The 26232-nt window shown below is 53.9% G+C and overlaps 5 protein-coding genes across 5 annotated transcripts; 1 reads left to right on the top strand and 4 right to left on the bottom strand.

The window, feature by feature from the left end:
• Positions 1-763: 763 nt before the first annotated feature.
• Positions 764-2311, bottom strand: CTRU02_202353 (uncharacterized protein; the record flags this gene model as incomplete). Its single annotated transcript, XM_036719760.1, has 1 exon — positions 764-2311. One exon carries the CDS (start codon positions 2309-2311, stop codon positions 764-766), a length of 1548 nt encoding a protein of 515 aa, XP_036588462.1.
• A 1444-nt stretch (positions 2312-3755) lies between these two features.
• On the bottom strand, positions 3756-5483 carry CTRU02_202354 (glycosyl hydrolase; the record flags this gene model as incomplete). Its single annotated transcript, XM_036719761.2, has 1 exon — positions 3756-5483. The coding sequence occupies one exon, from the start codon at positions 5481-5483 to the stop codon at positions 3756-3758; it is 1728 nt and encodes a 575-aa protein (XP_036588463.2).
• A 3378-nt stretch (positions 5484-8861) lies between these two features.
• CTRU02_202355 (rhamnogalacturonate lyase) lies at positions 8862-10871 on the bottom strand (the record flags this gene model as incomplete). The annotated part of the gene is made up of 1 exon (XM_036719762.1): positions 8862-10871. One exon carries the CDS (start codon positions 10869-10871, stop codon positions 8862-8864), a length of 2010 nt encoding a protein of 669 aa, XP_036588464.1.
• A 2773-nt stretch (positions 10872-13644) lies between these two features.
• Positions 13645-16934, bottom strand: CTRU02_202356 (U3 small nucleolar RNA-associated protein 21-like protein; the record flags this gene model as incomplete). The annotated part of the gene is made up of 3 exons (XM_036719763.1): positions 13645-13970; positions 14049-16743; positions 16809-16934. The coding sequence occupies 3 exons, from the start codon at positions 16932-16934 to the stop codon at positions 13645-13647; spliced, it is 3147 nt and encodes a 1048-aa protein (XP_036588465.1).
• A 2029-nt stretch (positions 16935-18963) lies between these two features.
• On the top strand, positions 18964-24343 carry CTRU02_202357 (inositol pyrophosphate synthase; the record flags this gene model as incomplete). The annotated part of the gene is made up of 4 exons (XM_036719764.1): positions 18964-20185; positions 20370-20391; positions 20574-23966; positions 24043-24343. The coding sequence occupies 4 exons, from the start codon at positions 18964-18966 to the stop codon at positions 24341-24343; spliced, it is 4938 nt and encodes a 1645-aa protein (XP_036588466.1).
• Positions 24344-26232: the final 1889 nt, after the last annotated feature.

Below are 26232 nucleotides of genomic sequence, written 5' to 3' on the forward strand. Positions count from 1 at the left end.
TGCCAGCAAAAGTGCGTGAGTAAGAGTCCGGCTCTGCTTCTCACTCGAGATGAAGTCAATTGATTTAACCCCTCCAAAAAAGGCTTCTCTACCGGGACTAGCTCTTGCAGCCAAGTTGCATCTTCCTTCCTGCACGTTCTTCCCCACCCACCCATTACTCATTTAACCCCCGAAATTCGGAGGGTGGATATCAGATGAGCTTCGCCATAGGTAGGCGGTTGGGCAGGATGTATGCTACCGCGCGGTAGAGGGCGTCAGGGTGGCGTAGGGTCCATTCGGAACACCTCCGGAACGCACGGAATGGGGACTCGGAAACACCAGTTTCTTCCGCGTAGTGTCCAGCATTCCATCAACGAAGCCCTGGATGTGCAGACAAAGGGCGCAGATCATGGTTTGATTAGACACTATGAAGAGCGTTTCCACGCCCTTTGATGCCGTCAAAAGTACATTGCAGCGGAGGCGTTGTTTCGGTACCTTGAGGCTGTCGTCGATACGTAGCAATCCATTGAGCTAGGCTCTTGCAAGCTTTAGGGATACTGATGCGCTGGTTTATTGTTGACCTGAGCGAACATTTGTTATTCACTAGTCTACCCAGTCACTCAGAATTTCCCATGCGATTTTGATATCTTTTCATAATTTGTCAAGCGTTGAATTGGATTCTCGTAAGCTGTCACATCATCACTATCTAGTCCCATTACTTTCTTAGCCGTCAGCCGCCAGCCATGTTCACACCATCGGCCCGTCGATCCCCGGCGTAGGGACTTCAGTCGCACTCAAACACCTTGAGCGTGCTGACGTTGATCCGGCTCCAGCTCCTCCAGTTCACCATGGCGTCCCAGAACGTCATCGGCCAGTAGGCGTGATACAACCACCACGCCGGCAACGGATCCCAAACCTCGAACGTGCCGTCTTTCCAGAACAGCACGTGCTCGACGAACTTCCGCACCGAGAGCACGTATCCTTCTACCGATTCACGCAAGAGAAGCAACCGCAGAGTGGGAAGAAGGAACAGGGTGACCAGGTCATGGCCGATCCAGTAATACTTGGAGGGCTGCTTCGGCGTGACAACCTCTGCGGCCAGTGACCCGTCGTCGAGCACGGCGAGGTATTGGTCCACCAGCTCCGGCGTGTCCGCGAACAACGCAACAGCCGTGTGCGCGCGGGGGTTGCACTCGATGGGATACAGCTTAAGCTGTTCCGGCCTGCTCACCTTTGCCATGGCGACGTCTGTATCGCTGACCAAGAAATCGAAGCTCAAGTGACCCGTAAAATCTGTCCCAAAAGACGCGGCCTGCTTCCTGGTGAACTCCAGCATCGCCTGCGACAGCGAAGACTCCGGCGGGAGCGCGACGTAGTGCATCAGAAGCTCAGCGGAGCGGCACGCCACAAAGGCCCTAACCTCGCCGCGCACGACGAGCGAGTGCGTGCAGAACTCCTGTCCGTCGATGAACTCCTGTAGCAGCCACGGTTCCTTGTCCGACATACCAAGCCACTCCAGGCGATAAATGAAGTCGTAGGTTTGTTTCTCCGTCGGCAGCGGGAGGAGCGTCATGTCGCCGCGGCCCCTGTCATTCATACCTACCGACTTGGCGATGAAGCGTTTGGGGAGTTTGGGCCCCTTTTTCCCAGCCGAGGGTGAAGATGAGGATGAATCTGGCGGGTTGTACGACAACCCCGACGCATTTTCTAGTGCGGAAAGCATGTCGTTGCGGTTCGTGACGAGGTACGACTCCGGCACCCGCAATCCGGCGTCCCGCGTGTGGTCCATGAACGAGTCCTTCTCGTGCAGGGTGCGTGTGCGGGCGACGTCGAATTGCACCGCCTTACATTTCGTGCGTGCTTCGACGACCTCCTTGACGATACCGTCTTCAATGGCGGAGCCCACACCGGAGCAGCTCACCCAAAGATCTACCTTTTCCTCCCGAATCACCTTGAGAATGGAGTCGAGGTAGGGGTCAGAGCCGCCGCGGCTTGGCCTCTGGAGGACGTGATAGGAGACGATTGCACGCGACTTACTGCCGCACGCCCATGGAGAGAAGTCGGCACCGACAACACGGTGCCCGGCCTGGTGGAACAGCCGTGCCAAGGTCAGGCCCTTTGTCATGCCGACACCGGTCACGAGGACCGTTCGGCGCTGTTGCTGGCCTACGGCGACGGGGCCGGAGACCTTCCGGTCCGGGCGCAGGCGCTGATACGCATAGCACAAAGCCAGAAGAGCCGTATCGAGGGGCAATAAGAAGAGACTCAGAGCGATGAGGGCCAGATCCTTGAGAACCTGGCCGAAGGGGTCCGTGGGAGATGAGGCTGTCATGGCACTAGAAGAAGAAGAAGAAGAAGAGAAGAAGGACAGAAAAGCTTAAGCCGAACACAGCCTAGCCTGCGGCGTCCCACCTAGCGGGTGTAATTTCGAATAGTTCAACTGAAGCTGAAGATGAGACGACGATGGTGGAGCTATTGCGGGCATTGGCCGCCTGGGATCAGTCGAGGACGGAAACTTGGGATGGAAGGGCGGCAAAGAGAAAGAAAAAGAATTGGTCCCTCAGTTGCCTTGGTTCCCGGGAAAACACACACAGAAAGAAAAAGGCTGCCAGTTGGAACGAGAAAAAATAAGACGCGCCTGCGCGCTTTCATGAGGATTTCCATCCCGAGGGGCCCGAAGACGCCCGCACGCGTTGAGTAAAGTATACGTCATGGACTTCAGCTGAATGCTGTAATTGTAACCACCACATAGAGGAGTCATTGAAGGTCTGTCTCACTGCGTTTTAGTGTACGACCATCTTTTTACTTGTCCCAGCTGGGTGGTTGACATTGGTTCACAGGAATTGTGTTTTTGGACGTAGCTGGAATTCACAATGAAGGGGTAAGCTTGAATGAATCCAATGTATCGGTGGTCAAAACCTTATTATATGCGGTAGTTGGGTAAATTCGCTTAACATTATATATCCTGCCATGCCATCCCTTTCTCCTCCCCCCCCTAAACTGAAAGAGAAAGGGGGAAAAAAAAAAAGAAAAAAAAGAAGCCCCCCCCATGTAAACACTTCGCGATGGAGGCTCCAATTTCAATTTCCCCCGCATAACATGGAAATCTCCTAATGATCTTCTCGGGCAATTTAAAGCGGAAGCGATCAGCATTGAGCCAGAAATAGGTTGGCCGGTTCACAGCCCCGACAAATTGATCGGTCGGGAGATCTCCTTTTGGCTAAACTCCCCAAAACCCAAAAGGCTTTCACTTCTACGTAGTAGCCCAGCCATTGCTACCCTTATGCTTGCAACCCTCGTCGCCGACGTCCGTGGTTCCTCCTGCTCCTGAATATCTGATGTTCTGGGTATGCGGGAGCTAGGGCTTGGTCGACATTAGGTAGGCACCACAGACTTGACTCAATCAATGTTGGGTGACTGTTGGGGGTTGTGGTTCATCATCTTGTATTCAAAACTACCATTGAGATGCCATTTCCGGCTGTATCTAACGACTACTCAAAGGACCTGTGGTATCATTACTCATTAGAGTCGTCATTAACAATAAACAAAACCCCCATGCTCTGCTCAGACTGTGTGCTTGATTCAGGCACCAAAGGAGCGTCCATGTCAGAGGGTATCCCATCTTCGATCCAGTCTAATCCGCTCCCAATGTCCTGCGCCGATGAAAATGAATGTGTCCCATGGGCCATCCGTTGAATCCTAAATAAAAAATAAAAAATGAAGATGGCCAATTTCCAACTCCTTGCCCAATAATCCGTGATCTGAGAGTGTCTAATTTACGCGACGGCAATGGCGGCAACGATGGAATCCAAAGCAGAACTGTGGCTCGGGCCGGAGACGCCTTGGACGGGGCCCGACCAAACAACGCCAAGCTTGCCTTGGCTGTCGCGGTTCTTGGACCAGTTGCTGTCGGCGTTCTTGATGAGGAAGTTTTTGAATTCGCTCTGGGGCGCGACCGCGTGCAGGTATCGCAGGTTGCGCACGAAGATGCCCTTGAACTGGTTACCGTCGGAACCGCAGCTGGGCTCGCAGGTGTCATGCAGGACCCCGTTGTCATCGCTGAGCGCCTTGATGGCAGCCTTGGCGATGTTGGCAGCATCTGTGAGAACCGACGTATCGCCCGTAGCACGGCTGAGCTCGACGAGGCCGCCAAGGACGACGCCCTGGTTGTAAGACCACACGTTGGCGCCGTTGTTCTTGCAATCGCCGTCAAGGCCATCGTTAATGGTTCCGTCTTTGTTAATCATGCCGCTGGCCTTGAACCACGACCACTGAGACGTAGCAATGTTCAGGTAGTCCTTGTTGCTGGGGTCTCGGTTGGCCAGCGAGGCAGCGACAGCGAGGTAGAGCTCGTTGGCAATAGCGTTGACATACTTGCGATCCTTATTCCAGTAAATACCGCCGTTGCAGTTGGTGTTGCCGCCGGTCTTCATATCGGCGAAAATGCGCACGGCCATGTCGAAGTACTCATTGTCGCCAGTAATGTCGTACGCGCGGATGAGGCCGAGCGCCCACCAGCCCTCATCGTCGTAAAACTCGTTGATGAAGTTTGGAAAGCCCTGAGCGCTGAACTGGCGGCCCTTGATCATGGGGACGTCGCGTTTGAAGATGGCGTAGGAAGACGTGACAAGGCCGGCAGCGTTCATAGACTTGGAGACCGATGCCGTGGTCTTCTGGGCCTGGTCAAAAGTGTTCTTCAGAATGCCACCGATGTTGAGCTGGTTGGCAGCGTCGCGGTTCAGGTCTCCAAACTCGGCAAGGGTTGTGAAGACGTTGGCGCTGTTCCACCAAGCTTCGTCCCAGAGACCGGTTCCGATGTTGTACCATGTGTTCTGGAGGGTGTTGATGGCGGCGATGGCATTGGTGGTGTAAGTCGCAGCGTCTGCCCTTTGGGTGATGGGGCGAGTAGACATGAGGAAGACTGCGCGGGCAGCCAAACTGCCGAGGTTGGCGACCATATTGATGATTATTAAGTGTATAGAGGCAAGTAATGAGCCGAAACTTTTTGGTGTTTCTCCTTCTCTTCTCAAGTCGGAAGAGCGAGAGTGGAGGAGGAGGATATAAGTATTAGCTGCGATGGCCAGAGCAACGAGGCGCCACCACCGGCAAAGAACGACCGGGATGTTAAATATACCAGGAGCGGACGAGGGTTCCGGTCCATGTGCCCCCTGTCCAGTCTTCCTCCGAACAGGTGGACCAGCACAACGACAACAATGGAGAGGGCGAGTGTGCGGCGGGTGCGAGAGCGGGTACGGACAAGGCGTAAAGGAGAGATGGTGACGCTGATCCTGGACGCCAATCTGCTGGGCACAAGGAACCTGGAGAAGTGGGAAGCTAGAGCTGAATTTGGAACTGGATGTCAAGGTATCAGTGACGATGGGGTGAGAACAAGATACTTCACGAGTGAAGGAAGAGGAAGACGTGTCAGCGACATGAAGATGGGGAGAGGTGGAGGATATGCAAAAGCAGGCGGGCTCTGGATCCTGCCATGATGACCGCGCCATGATCCTTTTTGCCAGCGTCTTTTCTCGCAGCCTAGAAACAAGCACAAAACAAAACAAGGCTTCATCTGAAGTCGACATCAGGAGTTGCTTTCTTGTCGAGCCAGCGCACCACAAGCCGCTGCGCCCTGGCAGGGGCCGCCCGGGAAGCCAGGGAGAAGATCACAGTCAGGGGTCAATCCTCGGTGGGTTGTATTCAAGTGGTTGTCTCTAGACCATGGGTCTTAAGACGAGATGGTGACGAGAAGGGCAAAGCGCGAGTAGGGTTTTCTGGGTCTTTCTTCTCTGTGTGTTCTAGCTGCTCTGTCAGAGCAGAGAGTCCAAGAGCAAAGAAATAAAAATAAAAAAAAGGGGAGGGGAAAAAGCACGGCAACCAATGCTGGTCCTGGTCGTGGGCACGATTCTGGTAAGCGCCGTCGTTTACTGGTAAAGGAGCTTAGAAGCTGAGCTTTCGAAAAACGATGACTGGTGGTAGATGGTGTTTCAGACAAGATTGTACGTTATGCTGTGTTGGCGGGACGCAGAGGTTTGGACCAGCCAAGCTGCCATGGGTGCCAATGAGTTCCAGGTGCCAACACCCAAACGGGACAGGTACGTACCTCTTATCGGGCGATAAGGTACTTGTGACGAACCAGTCGATCGGCATCCGGCCCTTAGCCAAGGGTGCTATGACCAGGGGCTCAATGGGCCTTCAAGGGCTTCAAGGGCTGAAAATGTGCCACCTTCCCCTAACAGGGAACCCCATCACCCCCTAACCGGCAGCGCACAGCCACGTGTGGGTCCGTCCTTCGTCCTGTCCAGGCACCTGAGGCTCCTGCTGTCTGGGTCTCTCTTCCCCTAAGGGTGAAAGGGGATGTACTCGACAAGTTGTTCCAAAGATGGAAGTAGCACTAGCTTAACCTCCACCTCCAACTGCCGTGATACTATTCCATGATTCAGCCTTGCATTCATTCTGTTTTTTTTTTTTTTTTCGTTGTTGTTGTTGCACAACATTCAACATCCAGCACCTTGTATCGTCAATGGTCATCTTGTCCGTCATCGTACAACATTACTGCATTCTCATCAGCGCACATTCTCTATTGACTAATTCGTTGCCATCAACGTAGGACCGTCGTTTATGGGATCAGCTTGTATACTTGCGAACAATGATCGGTCGTATAACCGAACTACATGCCGGCTGCATTTAGTATCGACATCAAGCATGACGTTGACATCCCAACAAGCTGGACTTGGCCTGACTCTCGTCCAAAGTACTTTGACACAAAGACCATGGAGTACTTTGTTCAGCTCGGCAAACAACCAACTCAAGACGTCGACTCATCCCCAAGAATCCCCAGAATTCCCAATAACCATGGCCTGGTGTTCATGCGTTTGATTCAACGCTTGACAGCTGCTTATTTCCCATGGAAGCGGCGCAGAGGCAGATCCTTAATGCAGTGGAGAACTCCGAAAGAGTTTTTCTTTTACCCCTCCGCTTCTTCTCCTGAGAGGCAGGGTCAAGACAATGCCAGGGCTCGCTTTGTTTCGAGGACCAGATCAAAATTGCCTTGACATGCAAAACGCCAGAAGGTGCCCGCAGGGCCACCGGAGCAATCAGTGCCACCCCGGTACCGAGGGGTGGTGGACTACCTTCTCGTAGTATTATGTAAACCGGGCAGCGGGACACTGCCAGGATTCCCTTGCAGACAGCACTCAGCACAGGGTGAAGTTGACTGCGGTATTGTCCAGACCTGATTTCAGTTGCCAAAGCCTCTGATCATCGTCGCATCCAAGCTACTCTTTCCCTTTCAGATTCACCGGCATCTTCCTACTCATTCTTGCGTTGGCTAGACATGACACAGCTACAGCGGTAGTAGCCTGGTGACCTAGGCAGAGAGCGACGGCGATGTGACATCACATCACGGTTCAGCCTCTATGAAGCCTTGTTTAGTTTTGTACCTGACGGACTCAGCAAACTCACGCTACCCCAGATGAGAAGGGATTGAAATCCGCCATCCTTCAATGGCTTTCCCAAGACAGGCGTGCCCATTCGGCACGTTGTCGTTCAACCTTATCTAGGCAGCACTGATTGATGCTGCCCAACCTTCTTCCTATCGTCGCGATGACGAGATTGTTGCTGTTACTATTCCCGGCCGCATGCTCGTTGTGGAGGAAGGATTTTGCGGACTTGATTTCGCGCCCTGGCACTGAAGTCCAAGGCACAACAACAGCCATGTGCCGCACCAGCCTCACCCGTCGCCGCTGATGATCACTCCCTCGTTGGGGAACGCCGGAGTCAGGAACAACTCCAATAGCGTGCAGTGGAGATGAAGCAGCCTTGCCCGCTGTCATTCTAGGCACACAAGACACCGACATACTGGCGATCTGTTGCTCAAATGGCCTAGCTGCTGCTGACTCTCTCCCCATCATGGTGGCTGCATGGCCAGCAATCACGAACAGCTCAGCAATCCACGGCATATGGCGGCACAACATCGGCATGCTGAATCCTACGACTGCCTACTGTCCCGCACTACAAACTTGCATGCATGAGGGCTATGTTATTCTCCGCAAATGTGTGGCCGCGTTACGCCCAGCCAAGACAAATCTCCTGATCGTAAGCCTCAGCTCTTGAAAGCGGTAAGTCGAATGACGGAGCCTTCATTTGACTCAGAATCGATGTTTCTATTGACGCAACAATCGCCTTTCGAGGACTCGGCCGGGTTCCGAGTGTAACTTTCACCAAGGCCGGCTTTTGCTATCCGGCCCAGACCACTAAGAGCTAATATTTGTATGACTGCAACGGTAACAAAACGCTTCGAAACAGAGCCAACTTTGGGACCACTCGGAAGTCTTGGACGCGGTGCTACGCTACATCTCGATCTCGTGCTAATGCGTCGGCTTGTGAAATATCGCTCATCAATTTTTTACTATTGCCAATATTTTTCCCGCCACGGAGATCCGAAATTCGATGTTGACCTTGAGCAGCTGAAGTACTATTTTTCTGGGTACGCGATCGACACAAGATACAGAAATTCCACTTCTATGCGACGCTCAAAGTCTGAACCAGATTCTACGTCCAAACATGCCCCTGGACCCCTTCTGGCGAAGACAAAAAAAAAAAAAAGAAGAGAGACTTGCTACACGTCTTGCTGTTCGTTCGGACGTATGCAGGCCCAGCCTCAGAGCATTATATTCTGTCCAGAACAGTTGTGAAACCAGCTTTTGATCTGACCACACTTTTCGTCTCGTCCCCGTTGGACTCAGCCTCTCCCCATCAAACCGTTAACGGAGTCCGACTCCTTCACGCAACCAAAAAATTCACATGTAGAGTTTCTAGAAAGTAAGTGTCTTTGACGGAACTTTATTAAATTACTGTGCTCTAATCTGTACTACTGAAACCCTCTACTTGATCTCCAGTCTCAGCGCATCGTACTGCACGTAGACGGGCTCAGGGAGAACCGCGCTCTCGTAGTTCTTGCCCCCGTAAGGCAAGCTCAAAACAATCTCGTTCTGGCCTGCCTTGAGCAGCTTGGAGTCAAAGACAAACTTGTTGGCGATGTTGTAGCAGATGACGGCGGAACGCACGGCGCAGGAGCTGCTGTGGTGGTAGGGGATCACCCACGGCTCCAGGTCCTTGCCGTTGACGTTGACAGTGTACTTCAGGTTGGAGTGCGGCTCGCTGGCGTTGAACACGTCCGTGTTACCCGCGGCCGTCTTCGCGCCGGCCAGCTGGACCGTGAAGGTTGCGTAACGCTTCCACTCAACCTGGGACTGCTCGAGGTCGAAGGTCAACGTCCAGTTGTTTACGTTGCCGTCGCCGAGGTACATCTCGGGGCGGATAGAGTTGCCCTTTCCACCAAAGGCGGCCCAGTGGACGTAGTTGAGGTCCTTGGCGGGGTCGCTCTCGCCGACCTTGAAGTGCACACCTTCGGGGAACTCCTTGGGGAAGTCGTACCGCGCCCAGTAGATGCGGTACTCCTCGGGCTTCAGGGGCTTGGTCTCGTCGCGCTCGTATCCGTGGCGGTACTCGCCAGAGCTCTTGTCAGGCGTGCCGATACGGAAGACCTCGTTACCAGCGGTCTCCTCACGCCAGCGCGCATGAGTGGTCTGCACCTTGCCGGCGACGACCTGGACGTCTTCCTTGATGTACTGGCCAAAGATGCCATCGGCGTAGATGGTCAGGCGGTAGGTGCCCTCCTTGACGCGGGGGATCGTCGCGTATCCCTCGGCATCAATGTCAGTCCAGTACTGGTAGGCCTTGGTGTCGAAAACGTTGTCCTGGAAGTCGACGCCGTTCTGGGCGAGCACGGCAATGGGCTTCTTGGCACCCTGGGGAAGGTCGACGTGAAGCTTCCAAGTCGTGCGCTTGCTAGAGGGCACGTAGTTGGGCACAAGGTGGGCGATATCGTCGTAGAAGGCGGCGTTCCACTCGGGGTTGGCCAGCTTGGCAGCGTCGGCGTGCAGCTCGAGGATGTCAGTGCCGGCAGGGGCGCGGTTGAAGTGGTAGTATTGAGGACCGAAGGTGCGGTCGAAGCCGTTGGTGATGTTGGGGGTCTGGTCGCCATGGTGGTTGGAAGAGATGTAGTTGTACACGATGCCGTCGACCGTCAGGTCGGAGTGCAGCGGGCCGCCGAAGTAGGTGTCGCGGGTGTTGAAGACCATCCACGCGCCAAAGGTAGAGCCATCGGCCGTCTTGGAGCCGTCGGCGAACATGCCGTAGGCGTCAATGTCGCGCCAGGTGTCCTGGAAAGTGTACTTTGTGAACCAGTCGGCCTCCTGCTTGACGTAGGCGTCCTCGGGGGTGTTGCCGAGGTACCAGGTGGCGTCCTGGACGACGACCTGCTTCGAGACGGCTTCCTTGGACGGCAGGGGCGCGTACTGCGTGGGGTTCGTCAGGAGGTGAGTCCACATGGGATCGTTGGGACGGAAGAGCGTCCGCAGCTCCTGGAGGTTGCGGAGGAAGGGCTTCTCCTCGTTGTGGTAGGCGACACGGCTGAACATGTGCAGACCGGTCTCGCCCTCGCGGAGGAACCAGTACTGCTCGAGAACCTGGCCCGTCGAGGCGTAGGTGTCGGACATCTTGACACCGCCGTAGGGGGTGCCCGAGGAGTCGGTACCTTTGTAGAGCTCGAAGGTCGGGGCGACGTTTCCGGGAGTCCAGAAGCCCTCGGGAGTGCAGTAGCAGTCCAGGTAAGGGCCCTTACCGGTGCTTCCGGACGGCGTACCGAGGAGGTTGACGCCGTCGAGGGTGAGCTCGACGACGGAGCCACCGGGCTTGGAGATGGCGGCATAGAGGCGGTCGTTGGCAATGATGAGGCGGTTGGAGGTCTCAGTTGCGTTGAGGACCGCGGCAGCCGGGACGGCAGCGAGGGCTGCGCCCAAGGCCGCCTGACGGAGGGAAGAGACGCGCATAGTGAGGATTTGTGGTGATTTCACTCACTTTTATCTCGCTCACTTTTGATCTTTCAGGAACGGATGAGGTCTAAGAGAAAGGGGGACAGCTCGACTCGCCGGACTCGTCGCGTGCCTGACCAGCAACTAGACTCGAGGACGAAGGGAAACGAGTTATGAGGCCTCTTATTTATATGGACGGCGGTCTCTTAGGGTTCCATTCATCCCATCATGGGGGACCTCGGATAGCTCCCATGTCCGTTTGTTATTTTGCGAACCCCAGGAACTCCCCCGCACGAGGCCATCTTTCGAACCTGGGGAACGAAAGAGGTAAGGAAGACCGGGAGAAAACGAATGAGATGCGGGGAACAAACAGGCAGTTCGTCTGGTTTACCGCTCGTGATGGGTGGGCAAAAGACAGGGACAGCCATGCCAGCGTGGAGAAATGAGGTCCGGATTGGTGTGGGTGAATTCATTTGCAGCCATTCGCCAATTGGAGTAGACGACAACAAGCGGGGTCCCCGCCTCCATTGGAGATGAAGGTCCGGGGGAGAGTCAAGACTGGGGAAAGGGTAAAAAAAAAGAAAAGAAAAAAAGGCGGTAGGTAGATATTTCTCCGCACGAAAGACACAACACAAAGACTCACACAGGCACAGAAAAACCCCCCCCAGGAACACCCCGGACCACCTGCATGCCAGTGCCACCCTGTCTCGGCGCAGAAGGGACCGAAGCCACCGAAGCGACCGGGATTGGTACCACCCAGATCATGAGCTAGAGAGGCCTTTTGCCTGGGCTGCTGGGGTGAAAAATTGACTTTCAGGAACCAAATTTCCAATAGACCCACGTTGCAATGCGTTACCGTGTTGCCCGAGGACTAGTGACGGGTCTCTGTGCGTGCTGTGGTCACGTCGGTGTAACTTAGTATCGAGGGTGCTCGGTGCGGGACAATTTCCCACGTATTGCGACTAGGGTAAACGGCCTTGTCCTGCGAGGGTGAACCGGAGTCATGGGCATTGTTCTATGAGTGCTTTTCCCAGCTAGTGCTGAACTTGATGATGCGGATGGAGTACGTAGGTAGGCTAATGTGGCGTGGAGTTGCCGGTTAGATGCCGCTTGATGTCATGGTCCTTGTGATTCTCCAGAGGGGGGTCTTTGGATCAGTACGCTTATGAATAATCGAACGGTGGAAAAGAGGCGATGAAGGGGAGAGAATGCAGATTACACCTGCGGCAAACATAGACCCATTGGTATACTAGTACCTCCCATGTCTTGCACGAGGCAGTGGGAAAAGAAGGGTATTAGGCTCCGCCTAGGCACATAATGCCCTGCGTGACTTGAAGTGTAAAACCACAGAGGTCTCCCTCCCAGAGCAATGGTTCAGGAAGAATTGGCTAAACAGGGATTAAGGACGTTGCAACTTGCTCTGACTAGAAGACAATGCAGTGGCGATATGGGCAAGGGCAGGCCTGGGCATAGCAGTTGCGCCTCCACACTCGGTAAACTCTGGCTAACCTATCCGAACGAGTCCTCGACGGGTGATACGGTAGATAGATTGCTGCCAAGCCGCGGGGGGATGGCAAGGAGCGAGGTAGAGGGACGACGATGGGGCATATATACCAAGGGACTAGATCGTGGAGCGCGTGGTCACGCGGGCGGTTGCGGCGGGCTGTGTGTTCTTGGCCAGACATTTATTGACTACTACTTGTTGTGCAGGGCAGGGTGGGTGTCTGTCTGCTTGATCTCGGTCATCTGGTGGGCGGGAAACGAATGGCCAAGTCACTGGTATAAGTGAAGCATGTCCTTTTTAGCCCTTGTATCTTTGCATGGACTGGAAACCTCGCTAAGCCATCAGTCGAGTGAATGCAAAGGTGATGTCCGCATCATTTGTGGCTCCGATGTGCCATATAACACGTGGGAAGAGGCTGTGACGAAAGAAGCATGGCTTTAGCTACTCTTACCCCAGAGCCTTAAGATCCTGCTCTAGAACATCAAACTTTGGAAGGGAGGCTACAGTGTTTATAGCAGCAATAGAATGTTGGCATTTCGGAACAGGCGTTGGACGGTACCACCCGCCAGAGCATCGCAAGGCTGGTGTTAACCACTACCAACAAAGACTACAAGCCTTTGAACATGTTCTCGAAATCGTTTGCCTCATGTTATCCGAGTTGTTCATCCCGGATCTCCCGCGATTCTTTAAACTTCCCGCCCCTAGATCACGCTGATCGAAGTAAATCCTGCAGTAACCCAAAAGCCTAGACAATCTTAGATACTATTCTGCTATTCTTTGCGCTCTAATAATATGCTTAACACACGTACGTGTCTATGTCAACTAGAAAATCTGATCGAACCCTTTACAAAATTAAACTAGCAACTCTTTGTGTGCCTCTGCTGATGATGGCAAAATGAGTAGTATTACGCCTGGGACTGACATCCATTTTGAGATAAACGCTCTCGCTCTCTTAGACCTGTTAACAGCAAATGCTCGACTACGAATCACCTGGTTGCCCAATTCTTTTGAGACCTCTTGCCTGCAGGCTCGCAGTGACGCCCCCTGATGCTATGTTCTGTCATCATGGCTGTTCTGAAAGGTCACAAAATAAAAAAAACAAGTGCTGCACTGGTTGCCCTTGAAACTTTTGGGTATTGAATTAATGTAAGCAAGCTCATCTGCCGCGCGCGCTGCCTGTCATCCTCCACGTATTTCATGGCCGCTGTTCTTCTCAACGTCCGTCGTCCCCAGCTCATACAACACCGTGAATACAAAATGAACACACACGTCCACACAACCACCACCTTACGTCCGGGGACTTCGGAGGAAGGAAACAACACCGCTGCAGTAACCGACGAGATCGTCTAATCGTCCAGCCTCGCGCTCCTGTCGGGCCTTCCACTCGCCGAGAGCCTCCAACAGCTCCTGATCGGCCATGACGAGGTCGAAGTGGAGCCTCAAGAAGACCGTCATCCAGGCCTGGACCAGCTCGTAGTCGCGGCGAGCGGTCAGGCGGCTGGTGAGCGCGCGGATGAAGTTCAGCAGACCGCCGTCTTCGGGGCTGAGAGAGCGAAGCTCGAGGTCTGCGGTTGAAGGGGAGAGGGACTTGAGATGGGTGATGAAGTCATCGACTGCGTCGTAGTTAGCAAATGTACAAATCTTTTTTTTTTTTTTTTTTTTTTTTGAAATGTGGGGGATAGGTGTCTTACAGTCGCCTGAAGCGGCGCCGTCGGCAAGCTTGCTCGTGAAAACCTCTTGCATGCGGCCGCGCTCGAGCTTTGTGATGCGGGATTTGGACTCTGTCGCCGCGGCATCGCCTTCGGTGGTGGCGGCCTCGATCAGGTTCGATGGTTGCTTGCCCGCGCCAACAGACGGGAGGAAGAATGGCGCCTTCTCCGGCGCCTTGGGCGCATCTGTCGGCTTGTTGCGCTGCTTGATGAGGTCCAGGTGGAGCAGCGTCTGCCAGCGGCTCTTGGGAACCAAACTGAGCGTTGTGAGCTCCGCGCTGAGCTGGTCGATGGTCGGCGCGACAACGGTCTCGTCCTCGGCGTCGGCGTCTTCCTCGTTGAACGCCGCCTCCAGAAGACCCTCGCCGCCCTCGCCGGACGTCGTGGGGCCGGTGAGCAGTGCTGCCTCCTTGTCCGACACCTGGCGCGTGGGCACGTGGGTGAAGAGGGACTTGTTGGTCCAGATGGCGACGCCGAGCTCGTTCTCGACCGTGGCGGCGAGGTACTCGCCAGTGGAGGACATGGCGAGCGCGGTGCAGGGCTTCTCAAGGCGGATGGCGTCGATGAGATGGCTGGTGGGCAGGTCCCATATCCTCACGACACAGTCCTGGGAGGCAGCGATGATCCAGCGGCCGTCGTTGGAGAAGCAGAAGTCGTTGATGGCGCCCTGGCAGCCCCAGAATTCTCTGATGGTGCGCTTGGTCTCGAGGTCGACGACGCGGATCGAGTTGTCGTCGCAAGCGAAGACCATGAGATCGTTCGCTGCGTGGTATCTGCAGCCGGTGATGGCGGCCATGGGCGCCCAGTTGATCTGGTGCACCAGCTTGCCGGTCAAGAAGTCCCAGAACTTGATCTTGCCGTCCAGCGAGCATGAGATGACGTTCTTGTTCATCGAGTCGACAACGATACCCGTCACCGCCTTGGTATGCCTGCCCGTGCCAGCGGCAAAGCCGGTGTCTGCCTCGGCCTGGAGTTGAATGACATTGTCTGCCTGCTTCAACTGCTGCAGCTTCAGCTGCCTGGCCTGCGCAGGGGTGAGCTTGGAAGGGAATCGTTGGCGGTGAAGGCCGGATTGCAGGTTGTACATGTCGAGGCCTCCCTCGACCGAACCAACCAGTGCAAAGGTACCGCAAGGGCTCATGGCAATGGTGGAAACGTTGGAACCATCACCTGTCGGGAAAGCCCAGCGACCAGCCCTCTTGCGACCCCAGAACCACGTACGGGCGTAAGCGTCGTCTTTGTGTGCCGTCACAACACTTTCCCAACCGGTCATTCCGCTGATCTCGGCATCCTGCTGCTTCTTGGTGTCCCTGCGCTTCTGCCAGATTGGCTGGTTGCCGGGCAAGGCACCCATGCCACCATCACGGTTGAGGGAGCTGGCAATGGCCGTAATCTCAGGAGCCTTGAGGTCCTCCAGAGTGGTCGTAGGTCCTCGTGCGAGAGCCTTGGCAGACAGGATACCGCTCTTTTTCGCCTTCTTCCTAATGTTGCCCTGGCTGAGCTCGGTGCTCTGGCCATCCCGTCGCATACTCCAGCCCCAAAGGCTGCGGTCCTGACCACCGCTAAGAAGCCACTTGTTGCCGGCATCGGCTCCGTCAAAGTCGGAGGGCAAGAACTGCAAGCACTTGACAGGAGCGGCGTGTCCACTGCGCTCATGCAGAATACGGGGAATGGCTGAGAATGGAGTCTCGTCAAAGATCCAAGTCTTCAAAGCGTTGTCGCGTCCACTCGTGACAACGACGGGTTGTCCTGGCAGGAACTCGACCTTGCTGACACCTCCGCGGACCAATGGGCCACCGGTTGAGGGAGGGTTGTGAGCGCTACGCAGAACACCCATGACACGGCCACCGTTGTTGAGGTCCCAGAAAGTAACGTCTCCAGTTGCAGTCGTGGCAGTAGCCATGACGCCATCTTTCCTACCATCGTGGCCCGCTCCCATACCGTCGGTTCTGAAGGAGATGGAGGTGACTGGCTCATCGTCGTGACCGGCCTTTACTTGAATAACGGGCTTGTCGGTCAAGATGTTCTGAATGACAAGGGTGCCATTAGCGTAGGCAATTGCGAGCAGGGACAGTGCCGGAGAAGGTTGCAGGCAAGTGACGGAGCCGCAATCGGGAGTCGGGGGAAGAACGGTGTAAATCAGCTTTCCGGTGCTGACATTCCAGATTTCGACCCAACCATCCTTACGACCAACGAAGATCTTGTTGAGATAGGTAGGCATGTTAGTGACGCCGCCGGTGATCTCATTATCGCCCTTCTTGCCGGCCATAGTGTGGAGGGTGGTGTAATGCTCAAAGGTAGCTGATTTCCAGATCTCGAGCCTTGTTACGGCGCACCCGACGATCCATGAACCAAAAATTAAGATCTGCTGAATAGGCTCGTCGAGGTCAGCGGGGAGCTCGAGCTCGTCGACCTTCTTTCCACGCTTGTAGGCCCAAAGACCCTGCTTCTCTCCCTTTCCTCCATCACCCCAGGCTGCGAAAACCTTGTCTTTCCAGGCGAGCGTTGCGGTTATGTCGGCTGGGGTTTGCGGGCGAGTAACGAAGACCAGGTTCAGACCCCTCTTCAGGTCGTAAGTCTGCAGGGCTCGACCGACGGAAGTGGTGATCTGAAACGTCGTCTTTCCCATGGGAATCGAAGTGAAGGGCGTATTCGTCGGCGATACTAGGCCGACCGTCTAGAAGGCGAGCATGTTAGCAAGATTTGTAGCGTATAGGACAACGATGAAGTATAGCGACATACCCGGAAAGGCGCAAAGATGCGGGACGACTGGCGCAAGGCCGATGAGGGCTTGGAAGCGACATTGAGTTTCTGTCGCTTGACCAAAGGCCCTTCTTGCTCTGAGTGAGGCATTGTGGCAGCAAGCATTTGTGGGCTACTGGTACGATGCCTGCTCAAGGATGCGTTTCGTCGAGCGAGCCTACGAAGCCGTCGAAAAAAAAAAATCTCGAGGCCGGCCAAGGATCATTTTCCCAGTCTTATCTTATCGCCGATGAAATTTTGCCGGGCTTCAGCCGGTAGACTCCACTTCTCCCGGCTCACACATAGCGGACATCACCCGGAACGGCAGCCCCGAGGACCACTGATAAGACGGATGGGTGAGCGGAGGATGAGAAGAAGAAAGGAAGCTTGAAAATATCATATTTGTTGGCTCCAGAATCCGACGAGTGTTCTGAGCCAGCGCCTGTTTCGATAGTCTAGCGACCTTTCCACTTGATTATCCCAGCAGCCTCACTTGTTTACAGTTTACACCCATCATTGAGGCACTAAACGATTTTTACTTTATAACTCATGTATGCCTTAGAATCTTGCTATCTCCAAATATTAAAGCATACAGCTGTTTTGCTCAAGCTTTCTTTGCATACAGTTGGCCACGTGAACGAGTGCCGAATGTGGCTTAAGCCGTCTCCGGCTAATCGCCGGATAGAATACACACATATGGTCAGCAATTGGAGGGGCAGCTCATGCTGAATTGGGCACACCTCACTGGCTGACCTTGTTATGCCCCTCCAAGAGCACTACGTAATCTGGTTCCAGGAACTCGGCATAGAGCCCTGTCAGGACGAGCTTGGTATCTTGATTTGGGGCCGCATTCAAGGGGAATGGATGACTGAACCAGCTTAATTGGCGGTGAGGGAAAACACAACCAAGTCTAAGGTAAGGATTCGATTATTTGGTTTGATAATAAAAACACAGACACTGGGCTCAATTCTGCAGCGCATGTGGCATAAGAAAAGAGAAAAAAAAAGAAAAAAATGATACTTCAGATGAGACTGACACGACCTTACCTACCTTGCCCGCACCCCTTGGCAGATAGCGGGATGCAGTAGACCACAAGTTATGGTGTCATTTCATCCAGTCTTTGGGCAACCTTATTGTGCAGCGGGTGACTAAGACAATTTCGAATTATCGACATGACGCCGTCGATCGAGCTCCAGGTGTCAAAAGCTGCGTTCAGCGCTGTCATTCGCCGGAAATTGCAGCTGTTCGTGTCGTCAGGCGCTGGCTGCAGGAAGTGTCTTACCACTGGTACTAGGTAGTAGCCCAGCATGGTTGCCCCACCTCTCCCACACGTCCAGATCAACGTCATCCTTGCTCCGCTACATCTAGAACTTTTATTTTTTTTTTGGTTCATCGCCCCTGCTCCTCGCAAGTCCCCTTCCCCCCCAAAACGCCCTGTCTTGGGCCTCCTCTGGGTTCTAGAATGCCCTTCTGCCATTTTGTCGTGGTAGGTGTTACCCCTCTGCCACACAGTGTCTTACTAGCTGTGTCATGTTCGCGTCCGGATATTGTTGCAGCTTTCTCTCTGACCAGACAGACACTCTTGCAAGGTATTAATCATGAGCTGAGCTGAGCTGAGCTTGTGACAAAAAAAAAGGTCAAGGCAGGGCCTGTTGTTCTTCGAAGACCCAACCACTTCTGTCCAAGCAGCTCCCCTGTCCAATGGGAAGGTAATTCCATGTGTGTGTGTGTGTTTGGTGTCGCTTCGTGCTCGCCTCGTCACCTCCAGCAACCTTTTCGACTGGATGCAACTCTGTGCCCTTCCTCATCCCCAACTACTTACCTCATCTTCTCCAAACTCCAACTTTGTTTCGTAGTCGAAGTCTTTGACAAAAAAAAAAAAAAGAAATACCCTTTCAAATAAATCCCCTCCACGTGGACCCTTTCCTCAACCTTTCTCTAGCCATAACCTTGAATCTCCAACACCCTCTTTCTCCCTTCTCTCCCTCTCTATCTTTATCTGGGTTACTAGATTTGCGTCACTCCTGGCTTTCTAGCCATACGGAACAAAGCATCAAAGCACACGCAAATTTCGCAAGGTTCTAGCGCCCAGCAATCGAGAAACCTCGAGTCAGCAACAAGTCCCCCGTCCTGTCTTAATGTCGCATCTGGAAAGATGGACCGTCCAAATTTTAACACTCGGCGCTCTGTAGATAGCGCTCGCTCGTTTGCTGCTCCTGCCTCGCCTGCCTCTCCTGCTTTTGCTACTGCGCCTACCTCACCCTTCAATAATCATCCTCCTGCCTCGCCTTCCCATACATCGACAAACAACACTTCCGCACCGACTGAGATCCTTCCGCGGACGAGACCTGGCCGCTCTGTCTCCCATTCGCTCAACCTTTCGTCTACCGCCAGCAGGAAGAGCCGACAGGCCGAGCCTGGAACAAGCGACGCCCACTCTGCCGCTGCCAGTTTGTCCATGCCCCCGCCGTCTTCCGTCCCCTTGAAGAGTCCTCGAAGCTCTTTCTGCCGCAGTCGTCGAGAATCAAACAATTCCTTAGAGGCGTGGAGCGACTCTGGCCTACAGTTGGCCGACGCCGACGAAACTGATACCCCACGTCGCATGGCTGGACCTGGCCACCAGCAAGATCCCACCGCCCCATATCGCCCCCTCCCCGAGCCCGCCCTCACAACCCGCAATTCTTTTTCCTCCGAGTCGGAACTCAAGCGCGCCTCAATCTCCAGCGCCTTGTCCGTATATTCACTGGCCTCAGCCCGCGGCGTCATCCCGACTTCTGCACCCGCTGCTGTTCATTCTTCAGCAGCTTCCACCAACGGTTCCGACAGCGGTCCTCCTCGTTCGGTTTCTGGAATCATGTCGTCCGGCAAGCCTATCGCGAATGCCTCCCACCCAGGCGCCGAGGTTTCCAACGTGACCGTCACCACCTCGTCCAACGCACAGAATGGCAATGCCGCCGCATCTGGCGCTCATCACCTTACGCCGCGCGACAACCATAATCACACCCACCACGATTTGATCAAGCGTCCTCATCGCGATAACCACCGTTCCCAGCCAACTAGATCCCGCAGCCGGAACAAGCGCAGATTCAGCGGGAGCACCGGTGCCAGCAGCCACAGCCCTAGCAGCGATCGGGGTCCATACCACAGTGGAAAAGAAAAAGAAGAGGGTCAGTCAAGAGAAACAAGCGCGCCACGTCAACGGGTTCCGACAAACTCTAATGCACCTGCAGTCAAGCCAGCGCCTTGGGGTGTCATTGGAGTGTGCGCGTTGGACGTCAAGGCTCGTAGCAAACCTAGCAGAAATATTCTGAATCGCCTCATCGCCAACCGTGAGTTCGACGTGGTTGTATTCGGTGACAAGGTCATCCTAGACGAAGGTAAGAGACAAACGCCCCAAAAAATATTAGATATAGAGGAGAGGAGAGCGGGGAACACGGGTGATGAAAGGTGCAGCGAGCAAGTTGCAAAAAGGAAGGGAGGGGGAGAACTCTTTCATTTTGACGGGAAACTGGAAATGATTTGAGAAAATTTGCTGACGTTTTTTTCTTTTCCCTTCTGCAGAGGTTGAAAACTGGCCGATTTGGTAAGTCTACATCATTTTGCTTCTACCTCACCAGGCTCGGTGAGCCAAAAGAGCATAGCTCCAATCCAGACAACAGCACACCTGGGTTGATTAATCTGTCGCAACTGTCTGGTTAAGAGCGATTGGCTTGCTGCCATCGCCCTCGCACCGTCCTCTGTGGAATCCTTTGCTAATATCACCAGTGACTATCTGATCTCCTTTTACTCCGATGGCTTTCCATTGGACAAGGCCATCGCCTATGTTAAGACGCGGAAGCCGTTTTGCGTCAACGATGTCCCGATGCAAAAGATTCTTTGGGATCGCCGTCTCTGCCTGAACATTCTGGACCGTATAGGGGTCCCGACACCCAAACGTATCGAGGTTAACCGCGATGGCGGCCCAAAGATTTTGACCCCGGACACGGCCAAGCACATTAAGGACGTAACAGGCATTACCATGGATCCAGAGGAGTTGGGTTACAACCGCCTACCGCGAAAGGTTGAATTGCTAGATGACGGCGACATTCTCAGCGTAGATGGCGCTTTGCTCAAGAAGCCGTTTGTCGAGAAGCCAGTCAGCGGCGAGGACCACAACATTATCATCTACTTTCCCAAGGCAACAGGCGGTGGTGCCCGGAGACTTTTCCGCAAGATTGGCAACAAGAGTTCCGAATATGACCCCGAATTGAACACTCCCCGTGCGATTCTCGAACCCGAAAATAGTTACATCTACGAAAAGTTCATGCGGGTCGACAACGCCGAAGATGTCAAGGCGTACACTGTTGGGCCCAATTACTGCCACGCTGAGACCAGAAAGTCCCCAGTGGTCGATGGTGTTGTCAGGCGTAATACGCATGGCAAGGAATTGAGATATGTGACGGGTCTCAACGCAGAGGAAAAGGAAATCGCGAGCAAGATCTCAACTTCTTTCGGCCAGAGAGTCTGCGGGTTCGACTTTTTGCGGGCTGGTGGCAAAAGCTACGTGATTGACGTCAATGGCTGGAGTTTCGTCAAGGATAATGATGACTACTACGACCATTGTGCCAACATTCTCAAGGAAGTTTTCGTGAAAGAGAGACTGAGAAGGGGCGGAGTCACCTCCCCTGCCCCATCTCCTGCGCCTTCTGACATTACGGACCCATTGGCGTTACGAGGCAAGGAAAAAGACTCTCAGTCTACTACTGCGCCTCCATCTCAGAACAAGTCCTTGACCAACATGTCGACTGCTTCTGACAAACAACAACCAGAGCCCAAGACCGCACCCATGAACGTGCCTTCGCAGAAGTCCGAGAGCGGGCTGGCATCAACAGTCACTAGTTCATGCACCAGTCCGACACTGCCACCACCACCTCCGATCATGGACCCGGCCGTTGCGAGTGTTCCATCTACAACGGCGTCAGCAACGCCATCTGCAACACCATCACTCCAAGGTGAAGTTACAGCGCCGCAAGAAGAGGCACCCGCGCCGCCTCCACCGAAGCATTCATGGAAACTGAAGGGTATAGTGTCTGTCATCCGCCATGCGGATCGTACCCCCAAGCAGAAGTACAAGTTCACTTTCCACACAGCGCCCTTTATTGAACTGCTCAAGGGACACCAAGAGGAAGTACTGCTCATTGGTGAAGCGGCCTTGGCTAGTGTTTTGCAGGCTGTTGATGTCGCGCTGAGGGCTGGTGTTGAGGACCGTCAGAAACTCAAGTCTCTCCGCAACGTCCTCGTTAAGAAAGGCGGATGGGCAGGCACCAAGGTGCAGATCAAGCCCATGTTCCGGAAAAAGAAAACTGAAGACGTAGCTGTTTCGTCAGGCGACGAGCTGTCGCAGGTCCTAAAGGAAGGTGTCGAGACTGATTTTGCGGAGAAATCGGAGGATGGTGCCACAAAGACGGACAACTCCTCCCCGTCACGAAAACCACCCAAGAGGCATGACTCCCTCTCTGGTGTCACCATGTCCCGAATCACTGCAGCAGAGGAGAGTCTTGTGCTTGACAAACTTCAGCTCATTGTGAAATGGGGTGGCGAGCCGACTCACTCAGCACGTTACCAAGCCCAGGAACTGGGCGAAAACATGCGAAACGACTTCAACCTTCTCAACCGAGACGTTCTCGACGAAGTCCACGTGTTTAGCAGTTCCGAACGTCGGGTTACCACTAGCGCCCAAATCTGGGCATCTTCATTTTTGGACAGGAAAGATCTTCCGGAGGACTTCATTACCATTCGCAAAGACCTTCTCGATGACTCGAACGCCGCCAAGGACGAAATGGACAAGGTCAAGAAGAAGTTGAAGGGCCTTCTGCGCAAAGGCAATGAAAGACCCCCTCAATTTGCTTGGCCGGAGAAGATGCCAGAACCGTCAGAAGTGCAGACCCGCGTCGTTCAACTGATGAACTTTCATCGTCGTGTGATGCACCACAACTACGCAAAGCTACATAACGGCAGTGCCGTTGCATCCTTGAACAACCACATTGTGAACCCCGGTTCGGAGAAGTCCCACAACGGGGAGGTGTCGGTACCTACAAGCTCCGCATCGTCGTCGCTTTCCCAGGCGAACGCGGTGAATACCATACAAACTCGATGGTGTTGTGGTGAAGATGCGGAGCTATTCAGAGAACGTTGGGAAAAGTTGTTCGCAGAATTCTGCGACGGAGAAAAGGTTGACCCCAGCAAGATCTCCGAGCTCTACGACACGATGAAATTCGATGCTCTGCATAACCGCCAGTTCTTGGAATGGGTCTTTACACCGCCTAAAGTCATGCTGGAAGAGGAGTATGGCGCCAGAGACAGGGAAAGCAAAGAGTCTGGCAAGGATGGCAAATCTGCGGAAAAAACAACGGATGAGGGGAAGCTGTCTCAGGAGTCGAAAGAGGAGAGGCGGGACGTATCGGGATCCAGTGACAAGCCAGAGAAGAGCGAGGCCAGCAAGAGTTCTGCATCTGTCAGGCGCATCTTCCGTCGCCGGTCGTTCCTGAATGGCTTGCGACACAATGGAGAGCCTGCTGCGCCGGAGCAGTACTTCCATCTCTACAAGGGCAACACTCAGACCAAAGCCAAGACCGACGCCCGATTCGAGCCACTACGTGAGCTTTACCAGCTCGCCAAAGTGCTGTTCGATTTCATCTGTCCTCAAGAGTACGGTATTTCTGACAGCGAAAAGCTTGAGATTGGCCTCTTGACATCCCTACCGCTACTGAAGGAGATTGTCCAGGATCTTGAGGAGATGCAGGCATCCAACGACGCAAAGTCCTTCTTCTACTTCACGAAAGAGTCCCATATTTATACCCTCCTCAATTGCATCTTGGAAGGAGGCATCGAGACGAAGATTAAGCGCAGCACTATTCCAGAGCTTGATTATCTCTCGCAGATCTGCTTCGAGTTGTACGAGTCAGAGATTAAGACGCCCACTGACTCGCCCGGTGGGGGAGAGGAGCAGACATTTGCATACAGCATTAGAATTACCATCAGTCCCGGCTGCCACGTCTACGACCCCCTTGATGTGCAATTGGACAGCAAGCACAGCATCAGTTGCGCGCCGCGTCGTAGTTTGACCCCTCACGCAGACTGGATGCAGGTGATCCGTACGCTGAGGGCCAAATTCAACCAGTAAGTAGAGGCGGGCTGTTACCCGCCTGACCGGGTTTTTTTGGATTATCTCCTGTTTTACTAACGAGCCATGCAGAGTAAAACTGCCAAAGACGTTCCTCGCTATCAACCTATCAGATCTGTTCTCCTTTGAAGATCACGAGAAACGCGAAAGTGACAATGAGGGGCTAGAAATGAAGCCTCTGCATCCAAAGCCCAAGGCGGGGGATGCCGCGAACCAACCGGCTGCCATGTCGTCCGAGGAGCTAGTTTCGGTTGGGGACCTACTTACATCACCTACCAAGAAACAGGAGGAGCCTGTGAGCCCCAGAACTAAGGTTGATGATGCTCCGCCTGCTGAGGTGACAGCTGACGCAACTACGCAAGAGACGGAATAATCGGGGAAAGCACCTCCCCCCGGGTCAAGGCTTTGAAGTACATTAGAAAGCAACACGCATGAGAACAATAGAGTAGACACGGAAGAAATATTCGTAGCACCAACCAAATCCGATATACTACCAGTGCATCCGTCAAAGTTCCTTGGCTATTGATTGAACTTGGGAAGACAACAAGTCGATTTCGAGGTGCAATGCCTCAGTTTCTCATTTGATCGTGCTCAGAATGTGACGCGCCGAGCCGTCATAAGTTGGCCAACCGGAAAAGAGCAACCCATGGTATCACTGATCGCTCCTTGCTGTAAGGTAAGTGACCTCGCACACCGCAATTACGCGCCCAATCCTGGCAATTTGGTTGAAATGGGGTAGGAGCTTCGTAAATCACCGTGCTAACCGCATCCTTGTTTGGGTCTTGCAAAATTCCGAGGGGAGGAAGAGCTGCCTCTTGGGAACAGAGTGCGCGTTTGGATGGCGGCGGCGGCCAACTATGGGCGTCGCCTGTATCCGACCTGTTTCCAACTGGGCAAGCGGCGGCAGGGTTTCATGATGAGAGGGCGGATATAGGCCGGCGCTGCTGCTTCGCGGGGCGGGTGTGAGAGCAAGGCACGCACACCTTGTTCAAGCCGTGTGAAGAATTACTATCCTGGAGGCGGGTGGCGGATTCCTTGGCTTTGGAGGAGGAGGAAGATTCACGGCAGTTACCAGGGAGGCCCCCCCCCCAAGGCTCTAGGCCGTCCTTTTTTTTTCTTTCTGTTTTTCCTTTCCTCACCGTCTGTGGATCTTCGTCATGCCGAAAAAAACCGTGTCGGATCAGGCAATGGCGAGATGTGAGAGCTTGACAGGGGGGCCTCGTCCCGAAAAAAAACCACAAACGGACAGCTGGTACCCGCAAAGACGAAATTGCTGGGGTACCTGGGTGGATCGGCGAGTGCTGTCATGGTGTGTATCCGTATAAACACAGGATATTCTTTCCCTCGTCTCATTCAGGGAGCGAGTTCTCAGGTGCGCTTTGTTGCCTTCCCGACCCCTGGGCTTGTCCCAACCAGGCGGCCGTTATTCTGAGGGTATTGGGTGTGAAATCCGATGGTGGGGGTTGAGTGTGCCGCTTCCCCAACTACGGAATAGTGTCCTTGCAGGGGCAGGCTTAGGAACCGTGTTCATGGATGTCAAGGGCTTTGCCTTTAGAGTCCTTCCTGCTTTGCGTGTTCGCAGCTTCTCGAAGCCTATAACCCGGGGATGCCCTCGTGTGCTATGGTGGAAGAGGCAGGCTTTGCCAGAAGCCGTGTGGCTTGATAGCGGCTCCATATTCGACGAGGATCACCAGCAAGGTCACCTACCCAGCATGAAGTCTCTTGCATTAGTTAGAGCGAAGGCTCGGTTGACGCAGTGCTCATCTTAAGGTTGATACCAAAACCTCTGCTAAGGTCATCGACTTTGCCATGCTTAAAGCATGGCTAACAAATGAGGCACTGCATCGGCTGCATCGTAATGGGCAAGGTCAAGTTGGTCGCCAGGGGCAATGCTAAGGATGTAGTGGTGGTCTTGAGCCTGACAGGAACGAAGACCTACAAAGCCGGCTAGAACACGCAGAGCGGGAGGTGAAAGATGATTTCGGAGAGTTCCGGCCATCATGCCGACAAAGAATGACCGGTGTCTACGCAAGAATAGCGAGACATGATGCAGGTGATGGTCACATTATTGCCATAGATGGTTTGGGTTTTGTCATATATGATGTAACGATGGAAGGTGAACGAATGTAGGCGAGGTAGCTAGACCATTTGCCAAAGTCCATGGATATGGTCGCGTTGAACGCATTTCATTAAAAATAAACGGCAAAGGGCCGTGGTGATTGGTCAAGCCCAGATGAAGTTAGTCTTGAGTGTTTTGTGGAA

This window comes from Colletotrichum truncatum (genome assembly GCF_014235925.2).
Source record: "Colletotrichum truncatum strain CMES1059 chromosome Unknown Contig_0001, whole genome shotgun sequence".
Classification (NCBI taxonomy): domain Eukaryota; kingdom Fungi; phylum Ascomycota; class Sordariomycetes; order Glomerellales; family Glomerellaceae; genus Colletotrichum; species Colletotrichum truncatum.